The following is a 17,653-nucleotide window of genomic DNA, read 5'->3' on the forward strand; positions in this document are numbered from 1 at the left end:
TTGCATTGTACATTTGTACTTGTGATTGTACTTTGAGATGATCATGTGACATGTGAGGTACATATGCGTAAATATATATATACGGAGCATTGCATTAGAAAATTCATGGAATTACACAACACAACACTATATACCTTGTACTTTTGCAGCCCCTCAACCACATGCTTAATTCTGAGCTGTCAATTGTAACACACTGTATTGTTTTAATTTCTTTCTGCTAACCACCTACACAGCTCTAGCTAGCTAGCACACACTGTTTTCAGCTAGTACTCCTAACTGTGTTAACTTCAACCTTCAAAATGAGACCTTTCAGTCCCATGCAACTGTGTACAACAATGGAGCATGTGCCATGATCAGAAAAAAGCAAGAGAAGAGGATGCATATGCTAGCTTAGCTATCGAGGACCACAAGATGGTGGGAATGCATGCTAGCTCACACCACATGCAGGATGCGACTCCATTCCTCGCTCATGGAGATCAGATCGATATATATACATCCACAAACACACACATTTTTCCATTGCTTCCTACACGACCTGCCTCTTACATTTCCAGCTCAATTATCAACGCAAATGCGAGGTCCCAACACCAAGGCCTTCCAGCAAGGCTTCCTCAAGAACATGATCCTGAATCTCCAATCCTGCAGCGAATTCTGCATCTCATCCTCCTCCTCTGCCTCTGGGGGCGCCGCCATGATGAGTCTCCAGCAGAGGAAGTGCGCCATCATCAAGTCGTCGGCCGACATCGCCATGGCGACTGCCCGCGGCCACGGAGCGCGGTGGCCGCAGGCCGTCTTGGCTTCGAGTTCGTCGCCGTCTAGGCCGAGCAGCAAGCCGTCGTCGTCGCCGGAGAAGAAGAAGAAGAACACGCGCGTGTGCAAGAAGATTGTGAGGCGGTGTCTCCACGCAAGGAGATGGAGAGATGGCACTGCTGGAAGGACGACGACGACGACGGCGGCGGCGATGATCGGTAGCAGGGAGATTGCGAGAAGGCTGGTGAGGAAGAGGACCAAGGTGCTGAGGAAGATGATACCTGGCGGCGAACTGCTCGATGAGATCTCGCTGCTTCATGAAGCTGTGGACTACGTTGCTCATCTACACGCGCAAGTCGACGTCCTCAGGCGCATCTCAAATGCGGTGCAACGAGGTTGATGAGATCTTGTGTGTACCAGGGTTAGTTTTCTACTTTTCTGGGTTTTTGTTTTGTTGTGTTTTTCTTTTCAATGAACTGATGCAAAGGTGATCTGTAATAAGTTCTGTATGAAAGCACGTTTATGAATCTTACTTTTGACACCCATATCTGTATCTTACTGGAATTCTTTTTATGTGTTTGTGTTTTTTGCCCCTCAGCATGCAGAGGTCTTTGAAAGAACAATGGGTGATAGATTGTACAAGCAGTTTTCTCTCAACATGCTTCAAGTTGATGCGACTCAGTAGAGATAATACAATGTCCAAGACCAGAATGTGGAAATGATGAAGAGTAGATGGAGTATCTTTGGTCTTCAGATAAGAGTCAGACAGAGAGGATTGCATAACTTGTAAGGCAGTAACCTTGTGCCGAATCGATGGTAAAGCTTTGGCTGCAGTAGCTGTATTCCTAGCATTTGTTGTCAATTGAGGCAGACATAGCTAATTACCTATATATATGCTATACTGCAAGGGGGATTCCTAGTCTTGATTCTTGAATCATTGTTGCAAAATGCAAATGTACTTCAAATTTGATGCGAAGGGCTAACAACTCGTGTGCTCCATCTCTTGTCTTCTGATATTTATATATAAAATGCTTTTGTCAGACTTGTACTCGAGAAATCAAAATATGTTTACCCGAAATGAAACCTAAAATAATAATAAAAAAAACAGAACACAACCTGTCCAACATCCATCAGAAGATCTGCTTCTGCTTTTGACATAACTTGAGTTCCATACTGCTGAATTCCTTTTGGCTAGGGAGGGCAACGTTACTTGTAAAGCTTCATCCTGCCCTAGCGCGCCAAAACAAGGCGCATCGTTGTTTTTAAATAATTTCCTAATCTTAATGCAAAGATATGCGAACCTTTGTGTATTCGAAAAAAAGATCTTATTGTTAAAATAATATCTTGAGTTTGGCCCGCCGATTTTTTTTATAGACGTTTTTTAATTGAAACTGTTTGTAAAAAAGAATAGCCACCGCCAGTGTAGAACTTTTCTGTACTAGTGTAACTAGCTACCAACGCCTGTAACTATGTATCTTTAAAAAAAACAGTTACAGTTGGAACTATCTGATTGAGCTAGCAGGCATATCGAAAGAGAACCAAAATCATGCATCATATCTACCTGTATTTTTACCGATGCTACCTGCTACATGTTAATTAGTGAACTGATACACTAGCTCAAAGCGTAGCCCTGAAGGGAGTGAGACACCGAGAGCTCTGCATGTACTCCCTCACTTTCAAATTCTGAAATTCTAAGTCGTTCTGTCAGGCGCAAGAAGATTGTGATGCAGTGTTTCCACAATTCCACACTAGGAGATCGAGAATGGAAGGAACTGGTGTTTCATTAATTCCCTATCAAGAACGATGGCAATGGCGGTGTAGGATATATTAGTATATAGCAAGATGCCAAGAAAGGCCTGTGAGGAAGAGGACCGAGGCGAGCTTCATTTGGCTGGTCTCATTGCACACACCTACACGTGCGAGTTGACGTGCTCCGCTGCATCTAAAAATTCAGTGCAGTAGAAAGAGATTTCTTTTCCCTATCAACAAAAAGAAAGAGAATTTTTTTGAGAAAATAGATAGGTGGGGTGAAATGAGAATAGTGAGTGCATCAGGAGTGTATAAGGTCCTTGATGACAAAAATAAGTGTATAAGGCCCCTGCTGGGCCGGTGGGCCAACTGGTTAACGAACCTTCTCCTTTCTCAACATCCTCAAATAGATTGGACGGAGGCCTCATCTACGAGGTCTAACGTATCGGCCCAGCAAGTCCATCAATGCATCTAAAATTGGGCTTTTAAGGATTGGGCGTCTCATTTCATAGCAAAAACAATATATGGGCTAATCTGAGTTGGTTTATTGATGGGTCGAAAAGATTTCAATCCTCGGGCACTGTCATAATAGCATCACGATGTTTTTGGGGGCCCTTATATTTGATAAATTACAAATGAAAAATTATATAAAAAATATTATTGCTTTTCCAAGCTTTCGTCAACCTGATCATCACCCTAGTATTCTCATGTCGTAGTAACCCCAAAAGGCCAAAATCACAGGCATCATGTCCTTAAGTATCGCATTAAGTATATTTTCTTGTCCAAAAAAACAAGATCATTGTGCGAGTATCAAATTGTACCCAACATAAAGATAAAATCTGGGTGAAAGGAAAGCTTTGAAATAAAACCTGGGTGAAACGAACGAGATGTTGCCTAGAAGATTGCAATTTTGAAATAAAACTTGCAGCGGATAACAGGATCAATAACATGAAAACATAAATCAGAAAAGATTACGTCTATCAGTTGATTCTACTTGTTACCAAACACAATAATTTTTTATTACCTATAAATAATTTAATTGCTCAGCCATAAAATTTCCAATTTTTCATCCATTTTTTATGATAATACTGTATGTGTTTTTTTGTTATGAACACTAAATACATATGTAAAAGCACTAAAGAGACATACATAATGTGTATATTTTTTCACGTGTCATCCTATTGTGCAGGCCCCTTAATCAAAAGTCATGGTCTTCCACTGGACGAGATTTATATCTATGGCTTCCGAAAAAATTTCAGATTTCGCTACTGTAGCACTTTCGTTTTTATTTCACAAATATTGTCCAATCATGAACTAACTAGGATCAAAAGATTCGTCTCGCGATTTACAGACAAACTGTGTAATTAGTTTTTGTTTTCGTCTATATTTAATGCTTCATGCATGTAGATTCGATGTGACGGGGAATCTTGAAAACTTTTTGGATTTCGGGGTGAACTAAACAAGGCCTATATAACTTTTACACGTCTCTTTCTTGAGAACAGCATGGTAAACAATGAGTCTGACAAACGTTGATTCGCAACAGTCCCTTCGTCCCTCGGAATTCTTCGCTGCTTCTAACGTACAAAAGCAACAGAGCATCGGACGGCCCTGAGCGGAGGCGCGTGTTCGACCGAGAGGGAGGGATGCAACGAATGCAGATATTGGTAGATCCAGTAACGAGTACTGTAATTCCTCGCGTGTTACGAACCACGTACAGTTAGTCACCCGGGCAGGCCGTAATTCCATTTTTAGGAGGAAAGCCATTGATTGATTAAGATGATTTGCTTTGTGTTATATAATAACTTTGGTTGCACCCACATTATCCATCAGGTGCGTATCAGATGAGAGCAAGACGACGATAGCAGATTGGTTGCATGTGCAGTTCCCTTTCCTTGTTTGATAAATAATAGTCATACTGTTGAACCAAGGGACATGACTTCACTCTTTTTTAAATTGATTTTGATCTGATGCATGCTTAGTTTAGATTACTTTAGAAGGTTCAGCAAGCTTTAGCATGCTAGGAATAATTCAGTGATAGTTGAAGTTTCAATCATGATTGTTTATGTATCTAATAATATAACTTAGTCATATCTAAGGAAATCTTGCCACAAAAACTGTAGCTTGGCTGCACGAATCTCTCTGCAGCTTATTATTTGCAGTTTATTTTTAGAGAGTAAGAACGTTTTGCTGAAAATAGAGTGCAGTCATTGATACCTCATATCTGCTACAAGCCTTTAAGTTTAAGAGAAACATGGTATTCACTATACTGATTTTTTTTTCTTTCTGATTGTATTGGTAGGAAGGTCCGCCCCACGCCTGGCTCCACGTCCTGCTCCAGTGAGGAACCGACCATAGCCAGGTACTTAACTACATGCTTGAATACTAGTTTGCATCCATTTTGTTTCATAGCAGATATTGCCTGTTAATGAGATGGATCATGTTTTCCACGGCAAACTGGGCATGGCTTGTTGATAGTTGCTATTGTTTGTTTCGAGTCCCACTTATATGTCACCCATGTGCTAAGTAATTACTACTGTTTTGTTAGGGTCCTTATTTGGTCAGTGGAACGATGCTAACTGAATGCGTGCAAGAGTGAAATTTAGTTGTCTGAATCTTAGCAACTTGACTGATCGATTGGATTGCATACATGCTGTTGCAACTAGTAGACGCCAGACATGAGCCATCTGCTCTTAGCTATCTGCTTCGTGGAGGAGGAAGGAAGATGTTGGTTTTCAGAATTCACTCAATTATTGTTAATTTTGTGTTGAATAAACAGAGCTTTTCCTATATGATAAATGATTAAAATATGGAAACTTGTATAGCTTCCTGCTGTTTGTGTTGAATGATTTCCGGTGTGGCAAATACTCTGCATTTGTTCTAAAAAATGTGGGAATGAAAAGTTGCAGAAAATTAGCAAAGAACCAAAGGAGCTCGGCAAATACTCTGCATTTGTTCTAAAAAATGTGGGAATGAAAAGTTGCAGAAAATTAGAAAAAGTTTCAGAGATTTGCATTCAAGTGTTTGAATTCAGAGAGTTTCAGTTTCGGTTACTATGTATGGCTTCTTAACTTTAAATAGATGCCATTGAATTTTAGCCAAGCCATAACTAATATACTCTACTAGTTCTACAAGCCTTTAAGTTTAAGAGAAACATGGTATTCACTATACTGAATTTGTTTCTGCTGTGTTAGGTTCCTTCTTTAATTTTTGAGATCAGTGTTAGTTACCCAGTGGTAGATCTTACACCTGCTTTTATGCCAGTCTTTTGCATCTGTAGCTTGCTGCTCGATTTGGTCATTAGTTCCCAGATAAGAAAACAAAAACATTTCTTCTAGGCAATGCATGCTAGCAGCCTGCTCCCTTGTAATACTACTACTGAATATTGGTACTTTTAGTAGAGACTCATATTTTGATCCTAGTTATGGTTTGAGTTCATTTCTTCTAGTTATGGTTTGAGTTCCGAGCTACCTTTGATCCTTTTGTCTTGCTAGTCTACTGAGCTACCTTTGATCCTTTTGTCTTGCTAGTCTACTATACATGTTTTGTGATGGTCATAATTAAGCTTATATGTTTTTTTGTTTGATATTTGCAGATGGCTCGGTGGAAGCAATGCTTTAATTTAGATGAATAAAGTCTGGACACTTTTGTAGCGTTTGTTGGACATTTCGGCTTTTATGTTGCCACACAAAGACCTCAAATGGACTCTACTGAGTATTTCTAGCATCTATAGTTGTGCATAGACTTGATTTCATATTCTAAAATGGCTATGTATTTGTATGGAGAAAGACTTATTCCTTGCAAAGGGTTTGGTGGAAGCAACATGATTTCAGACAAGTGAAGTGTGGTCACTTCTAGTAGTGAAGAGACTCATATTTTGTTCTTTTTTTACTGTTTAGAATCTGTGGATGGAGACAAATTTGTGATGTATGTATTAGGTTGTTTAGATATTGTTATTACTTATTAGATGGCACCTGAATCAAACTTTTGCATGAATATGACTCTTATTTCTGATGCAGATCTTCTCACATATTACTTTGTTATATTACGTGCATCTTCAGTTTTTTTTTCTTAAATTTTACAATTTTTCTCAAAACATTATTTCAAAATATATTGTATTCTCAAAACAATCTCATGATGTGGAAAAAAAAGAAACAGCAGCAGCGCATGGAACTTTGTTCGCACTCAGCTGTCCTGCATCAATGCAAAGGCACCGGATGTCCCTCTTGTGTTGACAACCTGCTGCCAAAGGGTGACAGGGAAACTCCCACATGGCGTGGGTGTCTCCCCTGCATTGGACGGGGTTTGTTCTGTCCCAAAAAATCCCTCCCCTCCGATGACTTCCCAGAGCTAATTACCCTATGGCTGCCAAAGTAGGCCGTACAGTTAGTCACCCGGGCAGGCCGTAATTCCTCCCGAGGCGAGGATGCCATATTAGTTTGTAACTGTGCACCGCAAACACAGGCACACGTACGACGGGGTTACGAGCGCGCAAGGACACCGTGGACCGCAAAGAAACGGCCGGTACGATCATATGCGACCAACTACGTAACGCAAGGACGGACGCATGCACGTACTATGTACTGGTCGTAATACCATATACATGGATCGGGTGCGTGCATGCATGCGGACCACATTGCCGTACCGTAGTCACGCAAATAAAGCACACGCACATTTAGTGTAGGGTGCCACAACGAGTCGAGTAGTGATTGGACGCGGACGACGCAAACGTGGCTTCGCAGTACGTGAGAATCGGACCAACTACCAAGTTTCCATTCCATGACGAACGAACGAGATGGAACGAATGTACGTACGTACATACAGCTCATTTGGCAGCAGGGGACGATGAATAATACCGTAGCCAAAAGCAAGAAAGGTCTGCCAAGTATACAAACGTGTGTATGTACTACGACGACGACGCTTCACGGCCGATGGGAAGGCTAGCCGGAGAGAGCGAGATGCACCAGTGCACCTGCACTGCACGCATCAATGCATCATGCACGAGAATAATTGACAAGACCCGTTGGCCGGCCGGGTCGTACGAGGCGCAAGGCGGTGTGGTCGTAGTCGCAGGATGACGACCGGGCAGACAGGCGGACAGCCAATCGCGCCGGGGCCGGCCGGTGGAACGGTACGTGATCTGGTGGCCGGTGGGGAGCCCGCGCGCGGGCGGGCGGCCAGGCGGCCCCCGCCGCATTAATATCCAACAGGGCGAGCGAGCGGGCGGGCGGGCGGGTGGCCGCGGCCGGGCGCGCGGCACGGCACGGCACGGCGACGCGCGGTCGCGGCGGTGCGGGCGGTGCGGCAGCGTTTGTTGACCCATCGCTGATGAATCGCGCTCAGTTCCACGACCCGGCGTTTGGCAAGCAAATCGCCGGTCGGGGAAAGGGGCGTTACGGGTACGGACGGACGTAGGCATCGTTTGGTTTCCCTTTTACCTAAACTTTAGTCACTTTAATAGCTAAAGTTTTAAACACATTGTCTAAAAGAAACTAAAATAGTTTAGTTCTATTAGTCATTCAAAAATAGTTAAAATAATTTTTTCTAGCTAAAATTTAGCAATAAGAAACAAACGAGGCCCTAGTGTACAGTACACTGCAGGCTAAAATCTGGCGTTGTTTGCTACACGGCTCGTACCACGCCGCGGTGCCCACGGCACAACTGTGTGTCTGTGTCTCGGTTTCCCCGGCGTAGGCTCCGGCCCCGGCCTTGCTGCAGGCTGAGGGGGCCAGCCGGGCAGGGGAGTGGAGGGAGGATGAGCACGACAAGACATGGGCGGCTCACATGCGAGGCCGTGATATGCATGCATGATCTGACATTATAGCGTACTCCACAATAATAATACATATTTTTTTGACGAACACAATATATAATACATTAAGTACAGGCGCGTACGTTACGTGATTCATGCGGTCCGCCCGCCCGCCGGGTGAGCACTGTTCACGGCAGACGAAGACACGCCGGCCGATCGGAATCGGATGCCACGCCACCGTCCTTTTTCTCTTCATTCAGGGCCAGACATGGCAAGTGCATGCGCGCACGCCCATCTGCGGCTACCACCGTCGGCAGGCGCGCCCCAGCACGGGCACCGCGATCCAGCCAACTGCCCGCCCGCCTGGCTCCGGCAACCAACCAATCGCCCACGCAACCACCCCCGCCGGCCGGCAGCGGCAGTCGTCGGCGCCAGACGACGCTGCTGTTGATCCTGATCCCGGCGGTTTCCACCTCCACCGGTCTTGGTCAGAAACGGCATGAGCATGACGATGACGAGCCACCTTTACGGTTTCCACTGCCACCGGTCTTGAGCCTTACTACTTCCTTCCAATGGCGCATTGGCGCTCCGCCCACTTTCCCGATCGACGACCGATGGCAGACCGGCCGGCCGGTGGGTCGTCGTCGATCGAGCTCTGCAACCACCGCGTGCGTGCGTACGTCGCCGGACATGGACACGGCAGTCGTCGGCACCGTCGGCCGCCCGCCCGATAACTCGCTCGCCAACTAACAGCGCCATCATGGCTGCACTATGCTGACTGCCCTGCACCCATCGGTGATAGTCCGTAGTCGGTTTCTATGCGTGTGTGTAGTATATAATAAATTACACCCAACAACATTTGACTTCATTTGCGTCCGTTGCCATGACGACCTGACCTCAACGGCTAACAACAACCTGCTGCCTGATCAGTGACGATGGACTCACTGCTACAACTACAATAAGCTTATCATTAGCTTATTATTATGACATCTAACCATGGTTAATAAGACGGCTGCTATCTGCTGGTCGAATAATGGCAGAGAAATTCCGGTGCCGGATAGATATCCATCACCGCCTTTAACTTTTTTGTTTATGTGTGTGTGTGTGTGTGTGTGTGTGTGTGTGTGTGTGAACTGCGACTGTGAGGTGGCCCCGGCCGCTGGCTGTCTTTGTTTTGCCCACTGCCATCTCCATGGCACCACCACCCTCCTCCTCCTCTGCTTATAAGTAGGCAGGCGGGGCGTCCGGCCGGGAGCACGCACATACACATAGGAGTACACACGATCTGTTTCTCTCTCCCGGGGCTGGCCTCCTCCAGTACTTTAGACACTGCACCGTGTTGCCCTCTTTCGTCTCTAAAGACCTCCAGAACCAGAATCCATGGCTGCTCCCCTCTCTTCCTGGCCATGGACAAGCCTCGGCGATTACAAGGCAACAAAACGCTCGACTCTCCCTTCTTCTACCTCTCCTTTCCCATATATGCATCTTTACAAATCAAAATTAATCTGTATATTATTTCTACATACAGTATAGTTCTTTGTTGACATGTGTTGATGTTTGTGCACGTATGCTATACGATGCAGTACGCGCTGCTGGGGCCTCTGGCGTGGAAGGTGGTGCAAGAATGGCGGGAGCAGGGCCAAGGGGCGCTGCCGCTGGTGCTGGGCTCGTGGTGGCTGCACCTCCTCTTGCTGTTCGTGGTGCGGGGGCTCACCTACCAGTTCTGGTTCACCTACGGCAACATGCTCTTCTTCACCCGCCGCCGCCGAGTCGTCGCCGACGGCGTCGACTTCCGGCAGATCGACGCCGAGTGGGACTGGTGAGTGCACCCGCCGTTACCCTCACTCTCTCTCTAGACGCTGCAGCTGCATGGGCATCTTCCGTACGTCTTACCAAACAGCTTTGTTGGACTCTAGAGTCATCCAAAATGTGTGGATCGATGGGGCACACTTTTGTATTGATGGCAACGACGACTACGGCTATAGCAGTTGAGCTAGTGTAGTAGTAGCTTCTACGACTCTAGTATAGCATCAACTCCTTTCGATTTTTGGAGTCATCGATCCTTGGCGTTTGAAGCCCCAAAATATATCGTTTTTCTTTTTTTTTCCCCTTTCTATATTAGGTGCACTTTCACTCTCCAAAAATTTCAGCATAATTATGTAAAAAAAAAGAAGTTACTGCAGGAGTACTTGCTCTATACAATAATACAAGGTGTCTGCACGTCATTAACAAAAGCACAGTTAAAAGTCTGCATATCATTTGTAGCTGTAAATTCTTCCTCCAGAGGGCACAGTAACTCGGTAACTTGTACTACTCCATGGACTCCATGGAGCCCGGGAGTGCGGCGGCTTGTGACGTGTCAGTGACTGTCTGTGTGACTGACCGTGGGCCCCCCTCACCCCCGCAGGGACAACTTTCTCGTGCTGCAAACGCTGATTGGGGCCACGGTGGTCAACAGCCCACTGCTCCCGGGCCTGCGGCAGCTCTGCCTGTGGGACGCCCGTGGGTGGGCCGTCGCCCTGCTGCTGCATGTGGGCTTCTCAGAGCCGGTCTTCTACCTGGCCCACCGGGCCCTCCACCGGGACCCGCTCTTCGCCCGGCACCACGCCGCGCACCACTCCTCGGGAGTCACCCAGTCGTTGACAGGTGGGGCCACGGCGATCATTGCGCCATTATTACTGAAGATCTCATTACTATTCCTGCTACAGTGATTAAGATGATGATCGGTACATACAGTAATTAATGGGAGTACGTACTTGTTGTGCTCGTGTTCCATTGCATTTGTTGCTGTGCAGCCGGGTTCGGGACGCCGCTGGAGGCCCTGCTGCTGACGCTGGTGATGGGGGTCCCACTGGCAGGGGCCTTCTTGGTCGGGGCCGGGTCCATAGGCCTGGTCTACGTGCACGCCCTCGCCTTCGACTACCTGCGCGCCATGGGGTACAGCAACGTCGAGGTCGTGTCGCCCAGGGTGTTTGAAGCGTTCCCGCTGCTCAGATACATCCTCTACACACCTTCGTGAGTACACTACACTACCGTAAAGAAAAGCTTAACATCATTTCTACAGAGACTACCGCCTTCCAAAAAGGATATAATTTTAACACTCTGTCTAGGCTAAAAATATACGATTGTAAATATCGTTCGCTGATTTACTGTGAAAGAACAAATAATGTTAAATAGCTGACGGATTCGGTATATAAGTTCAAAACAAACAGGCTGTTAAGTATAGATTACATTAAGTTTTTTATGTTTAACAAAATATATAGAAAATATTATAGACAAAGACGTTGGGACATGATAGGCAAAGAAACGTCATGTTGGTAGCTAGTGTAGCACCAAGTAGTAGTATGCATTGTGACACGAGATAGGATAGGATTCTAGGAGAAGGACCAGGAACTGGGCGATCGAAATCAATGAAGCTGTGGGAGACACCTAAACTGTGTCGCGAAATAAATGACACTTGCAAATGCAACTATGCAAGCATTTCCCACATTGATTACTATGTCGCCAATGACACTTGCAATGCAACTATGCAAGCATTTCCCAGAACTGTGTCGCCATGGATTTTGCTCGATCTGAGTGTACCACCAACCTGTTAGTGACGATTACTACACGTAACCTATACCAGGTACCTGAGCCTGCACCACCGCGAGCGTCGCGGCAACTTCTGCCTGTTCATGCCGGCGCTGGACTGGCTGGGCGGGACGCTGGACTCGCGCGCGTGGCCGCTGCAGCGCGCCGCCTACGACGGCGCGGCGGGCGGCGGCGCGCTGGGCACGCCGGGGTTCGTGTTCCTGGCGCACGTGGTGGACATCATGTCGTCGATGCACGTGCCGTTCACGCTCCGGTCGCTGGGCGCCACCCCGTTCGCCAACCACTTCTACCTGCTCCCGTTCTGGCCGCTGGCCTTCTTCTTCATGCTCCTCATGTGGTGCTGCTCCAAGACCTTCGTCGTCAGCTTCTACTGCCTCCGCGGCCAGCTCCACCAGACCTGGTCCGTGCCTCGCTACGGCTTCCAGGTACTTCGGTGATCGATCGAGCTTGCTCTGCTCATCAATGTCGTCGTCGTCGGCGGCGGCGTGTATATATATATATGTCCGTCAGCTGCTTCATTTTGAATGTCGCCGGCCGGAATTGAATGTGGAATGTGGTGTTGTGTGCTGTGTGCAGTACTTCCTGCCGGCGGCGAAGAAGGGCATCAACAAGCAGATCGAGCTGGCCATCCTTCGGGCCGACAGGATGGGCGTCAAGGTGCTCAGCCTCGCCGCGCTAAACAAGGTCAGCTCAGCTCTCGTTTATTACATGTTGCACACCCAACCTGCCAACCCATGCCTAATCATACAGTACGTAGTACTCCCTCCATCCCAAATTGTAAGTCATTCCAAGAATCTTGGAGAGTCAAACTTTTCTAAGTTTGACCAAATTTATATGATAAAATAATTATTATTATGATACCAACTAAGTATCATTATATTCTTCCTTAATTATATTTTTTATAATATACTCATTTTACGTTACAAATCTTAGTATTTTTCTCTATAAGTTTGGTTAAACATGAAAATGCTTTGACTCTTCTAGATTATTGGAATGACTTACAACGAGTATGAGAGTATGACCGAGCGTAGCTGTGTCCCATCTGCCTGCTTCGTTTTTTCGTCGCGCTTTGATTGATCATGCGACGCGCCGCGATGACGACCAGGCCTTCACTCCGTCGCCCATCACGTGTTGCGTCCTCTACTCGTTTGGGCCCGTACGTATGGGCAACCAGCAGTAGAGTACAGTAGTACTGGCTGCGAGAGATCAGTGGTGTTGGCAGCATCCATCCATCCATCCTCCAACTACTCGACGGGGATGAATGCATGTGGGCGCAATGAATTCAAGGGCCGGCGACGGCGACTGCTACTGCGACGGCGAGACGGCCACGGCACGCGGTGACGCGACGAAACGCATGGCCGTATGGGGTGTGCGTGTGTGTGTGTGGAGGAGAGGGTGGCCAGGGGCGCGCGGCAACAGCCCCCATTGATGGCGTCCATGTCGAGCGAGAGAGACCTCGGCGAGGCGATCACGCCGTCCTTGTCGCGCACCGCCGCGGACGCCCGCTGGCCGGGCGACCAGATCGCGGGCCGCGCGGGGCACCTGTGCGGTGCGGCCGTGGGTCATGATGCCCTCCGTCCGTGACTGGTCGTCGGGTCGTTCTCGTTCCTATGGCACCATGGAATCCAATCGTGTCAGGTGGCAGCATGGCGGTCCCAGTGCTGGCGGCCCTGCTCCAATCAGTGGATGCGTGCCGCGTGTGCGCCCAGCCGTAGATCCCTGCGCGCCAATCAGACGGGTGTCGTGGACACAACCGTACTGTAGATGGTACGGGGCGTGCCGGCCCGGGGCTCCTGCTTATACCTGCAGCTAGCCCTGCAGGCAGCGGGACACGCCCGGGCCTCTGGCTGGGCTGACATTGCTAGGCATACGGAATCCAAATTGTACTACGTACAGCAGCGCGTGTCGCAATTTTAACTCTCGGTAAATTTTCGGCAAGTTAATTTTGCATGTGAAAAACCAGTAATGCCCTCATGGACCACGTATATACAGTACGGAGTAAGAGTACATAATAATAATAATAATAATAATAATCTATATCACGTATCAGAACGAGGCGTTGAACGGAGGCGGCACCCTGTTCGTGAACAAGCACCCGGACCTGCGTGTGAGGGTGGTGCACGGCAACACGCTGACGGCGGCCGTGATCCTGAACGAGATCCCCAGCAACGTCAAGGAGGTGTTCATGACCGGCGCCACCTCCAAGCTCGGCAGGGCCATCGCACTCTACCTCTGCAGGAAGAAGATCAGAGTCCTGGTAACACATAATACGCACTGTGCTCTACGTACTCTATCTACTCAGCATCCAACGTATTCACCTGTAACGTATGTATCATCTCGATATCAGATGTTCACGATGTCGTCGGAGAGGTTCGTGAAGATCCAGAGGGAGGCGCCGCCGGAGTTCCAGCAGTACCTCGTGCAGGTGACCAAATACCAGGCCGCACAGAACTGCAAGGTACAGTAAAGTCCAGTACAGTACCCTCTGATCTACGTATACACCGTGTACGCGTATACATGGTTACTAGTAGTAGTACGTACTGTATACACGTACCTGAGACACGTTAATGATCAAACGAATGTATAATTAATATGCATGGTAATAACGCCTCTGCGTGCATGCAGACGTGGATCGTGGGCAAGTGGCTGTCGCCGCGCGAGCAGCGGTGGGCGCCGTCGGGGACGCACTTCCACCAGTTCGTGGTGCCGCCCATCATCGGCTTCCGGCGAGACTGCACCTACGGCAAGCTCGCCGCCATGAGGCTCCCCAAGGACGTGCAGGGCCTGGGCTCCTGCGAGTACACGATGGAGCGCGGGGTGGTGCACGCGTGCCACGCCGGCGGCGTCGTGCACTTCCTCGAAGGATGGGACCACCACGAGGTGGGCGCCATCGACGTCGACCGGATCGACGTCGTCTGGAACGCCGCGCTCAAGCACGGCCTCGCGCCGGTGTGATATATCGGACTGGTCGTCGTCTCGTCCAGCCGGCGCCGCCCGCGCGCGCGTTTCATGGCACAGCAGCTATTAGGCCAACAGACAGCCCCACGGGCTACCGTGGCTATTCTTGTAGTAGTACTTACTACTGTCCAATGGGAATTGGGACGACGACGGCACAAAATGTACACGCGCGTGCATCGACGATCTCTGACGGCAGGATCGACGGGTTATTATTTATATAAAAAGTTACTGTAGCAAATGGGTTAATTAGTTCTCGACGATGGCCTCTTTTTTCTTGTCAAATTAAACAATGATGTAAATGTCACTCAGAATAAGGAATCGGATGGCCGACGCGATTGTCACGGGATCAATCGCTGACTCTGTTTGGGCGCCGCGGCGCCCTGCGTGACTCATGAGTCTTGCTATTTCGTTTCGCTGAAATTTAGGCCTTGTTTAGTTTCCAAAAAGTTTTAAAAATTTTCTGTCACATCAAATCTTGCGGCACATGCATGAAGCATTAAATATAGATGAAAATAAAAACTAATCACACAGTTTGACTGTAAATCACGAAACGAATCTTTTAATCCTAATTAGTCTATGATTAGACAATATTAACCACAAACAAACGAAAGTGCTACAGTTCCGAAAACTGAGCGTGCACCCTGCCCAGTTCACCAGCTGTTCATGCATCACACAGGCACGTTCACATGAGCGCACACCCTGCCTAATTAATCTGTGGCCTTGGTAGGGCACCATCCGCGTAACTGGGGGTGACTTCGTCGATTTCCAAAAGTTTAATGTGGGTTTTATTTCCATGTGATGAATTGGGGACTGCCTTAGATATACACATCGAGTGTGTTTGGTTGCTATCTGAAGCTGGTCAAGGATTTATCTGGGCTCAAAACTAGGTGTTTGGTTGATTGGCTAAGGTTTGAAGCCTCGCTTCAAAAAGTCAGCCGTACCCTGTTAACCAGGCCCAATTGGGATCACTGAATCGGTGATTCTTCTGGAGTCAGGCCAGACCCAGCTCAGGGCACGAGCTTGGACATGGGTTACTTGGTCAAGGCTAGCCACCGAATAAAAGGAAGCTCTCACCGCCTGGCTAGGGTTTCTGGATAATGTTCACTCGTCTCTCCACTATGCCGCTCTCGTTAGGGGAATAGAACACCAAACACTGACGAGACTCTCACTGCGCAGCACCGCCTTCCGCGAGAGCGGGAACGGAAGCGACGTTGCCGCCGGAGGCCTTCCCAGTATCGTTAGCAGCGGCCTTCTTCTCGATGGGGGGCGATGCTGGGCCAGCCGCGGCAGGCGCAGTGCTAGCCCGGAGCGGGATCTACGCGTTCACCGACTCGACGTGCACCCAGAGGGGAACCTCTGCTCTGCGGCACGTGCACCCGGAACCACCCTGGCAGCGAGCCAAGGCCCGGCGAACCTCATTGACGGCGGCGGGGGCATTGTCACTCATCTCTGCCGAGTCCTCGCGAACGGGATCGTGAAGGGACGGAGAAGGCGAGGAGGTAGCCAGAGAGAGACGAAAGGGATTGGGAGGGGGTGAGTGGCTGGGGTGAGCGACCGAGGAGGTGGTCTGCGTTTTTATGAGCAAGGGAGGGAAGCTGAAGGGACACGAGTGGAAAGTCCACCAAAACAAATAAATGGATGACTTCAACTAGCCTAGTCCAACAAACCAAATAATCTGATCTTGGCTACATTATTACAACAAAGAGTTTATACACCCAACCAAACAAAATCACACCTCAACCAAGGTAGCTATACACTGTGAACCAAACAAAGCCAGTGGCTTGGTACACCTAGGCTAAGTGCAACTTGGCTTTAATTTACTAGCCAGACTCCAAGAGACTAGCAACCAAACACACTCATTCCAAACTGGATTATCTAGGCTTGATGTAACTAACCGTATTTCTATTTCTATTCAATGTGACACATGTTACAAAGACACGTTCGTGGAAAAAAAAAATAAACACATCTAAATAGTAGCATTGCAATGCAACCATTTTTTTGGACTCAGATTCGGTATATTCTACCTCCCAATGCAATTCCTCCATCTGAATATATCTACATCAAAATAGAACCTTACGGTTTTGGGCTCTCCCCTCCATTGACCCAAAAAAAGCTTGAACGAAGACACATTAGTTGCCCAATAACGAGTAAAATGCTTGGGCGATGATGATTATATTCATGTAAAATTTATCAAGAGCTTTCTTTTTGTAAGAATGAAAATATACCGCATGTCCTAATGATATGTCTATCCTAACGTTGTGCTTAATCAAACCACTTTAGATCTGAAACAAATTTGAAAGAACACTTTTCCACCAATATGCCGGCTCATCATCCTCTACTTAACTGCTGGTCTGGTCTGGTCTGCTTCTATACTTAGGCCTTGTTTAGTTCGCAAAATTTGTTCTTTTTGGCTACTGTAGCGTTTCGTTTTTATTTGACAAACATTGTTCAATCACAGAGTAACTAGACTCAAAAGATTCATCTCACAAATTACAGATAAACTGTGCAGTTAGTTTTTATTTAATGCTCCATGCATACGACCAAAGATTCGATGTGACGGAGAATCTTGAAATTTTTGCGAACTAAACAAGGCCTTACTGGGCAGTGGGCACAATAGACCTGATGATGCCTTTTCTGGCCAAGCCAAACTGCACGTTTCCCATTTTCTCGCCAAAATAAGTGCGCAAACGCAAAATGAATGACAAAAAAAAGAAAAACATTCCGTTGCCGGGACTCGAACCCGGGTCTCTCGGGTGAGAGCCGAGTATCCTAACCAGCTAGACTACAACGGAAGCTGACAACAACGGTTTCTGAGATCCTTGACGTAGGCTGCTCGGCCCGAGCCGCTGCCGACAG

General features: G+C 47.7%; 2 protein-coding genes, 1 long non-coding RNA gene and 1 other non-coding gene across 4 annotated transcripts; 3 read left to right on the forward strand and 1 right to left on the reverse strand.

Moving 5' to 3' along the window:
• Positions 267 to 1,749, forward strand: LOC8077614 (transcription factor IBH1-like 1). The gene is made up of 2 exons (XM_002451607.2): positions 267 to 1,171; positions 1,349 to 1,749. The coding sequence occupies exon 1, from the start codon at positions 425 to 427 to the stop codon at positions 1,148 to 1,150; it is 726 nt and encodes a 241-aa protein (XP_002451652.2). The 5' UTR covers positions 267 to 424; the 3' UTR covers positions 1,151 to 1,171; positions 1,349 to 1,749.
• Positions 4,408 to 6,514, forward strand: LOC110434527. The gene is made up of 2 exons (XR_002452031.1): positions 4,408 to 4,858; positions 6,092 to 6,514. It is a non-coding gene; the product is annotated as an uncharacterized LOC110434527 (long non-coding RNA).
• Positions 9,482 to 15,157, forward strand: LOC8077615 (protein ECERIFERUM 3). Its single transcript, XM_002451608.2, has 9 exons — positions 9,482 to 9,679; positions 9,832 to 10,067; positions 10,656 to 10,894; positions 11,044 to 11,263; positions 11,874 to 12,264; positions 12,416 to 12,523; positions 13,890 to 14,096; positions 14,187 to 14,297; positions 14,465 to 15,157. The coding sequence occupies exons 1-9, from the start codon at positions 9,629 to 9,631 to the stop codon at positions 14,792 to 14,794; spliced, it is 1,893 nt and encodes a 630-aa protein (XP_002451653.1). The 5' UTR covers positions 9,482 to 9,628; the 3' UTR covers positions 14,795 to 15,157.
• TRNAE-CUC lies at positions 17,517 to 17,589 on the reverse strand. The gene has a single exon. It is a non-coding gene; the product is annotated as a tRNA-Glu (tRNA).

Source organism: Sorghum bicolor, chromosome 4, assembly GCF_000003195.3.
Source record: "Sorghum bicolor cultivar BTx623 chromosome 4, Sorghum_bicolor_NCBIv3, whole genome shotgun sequence".
Classification (NCBI taxonomy): domain Eukaryota; kingdom Viridiplantae; phylum Streptophyta; class Magnoliopsida; order Poales; family Poaceae; genus Sorghum; species Sorghum bicolor.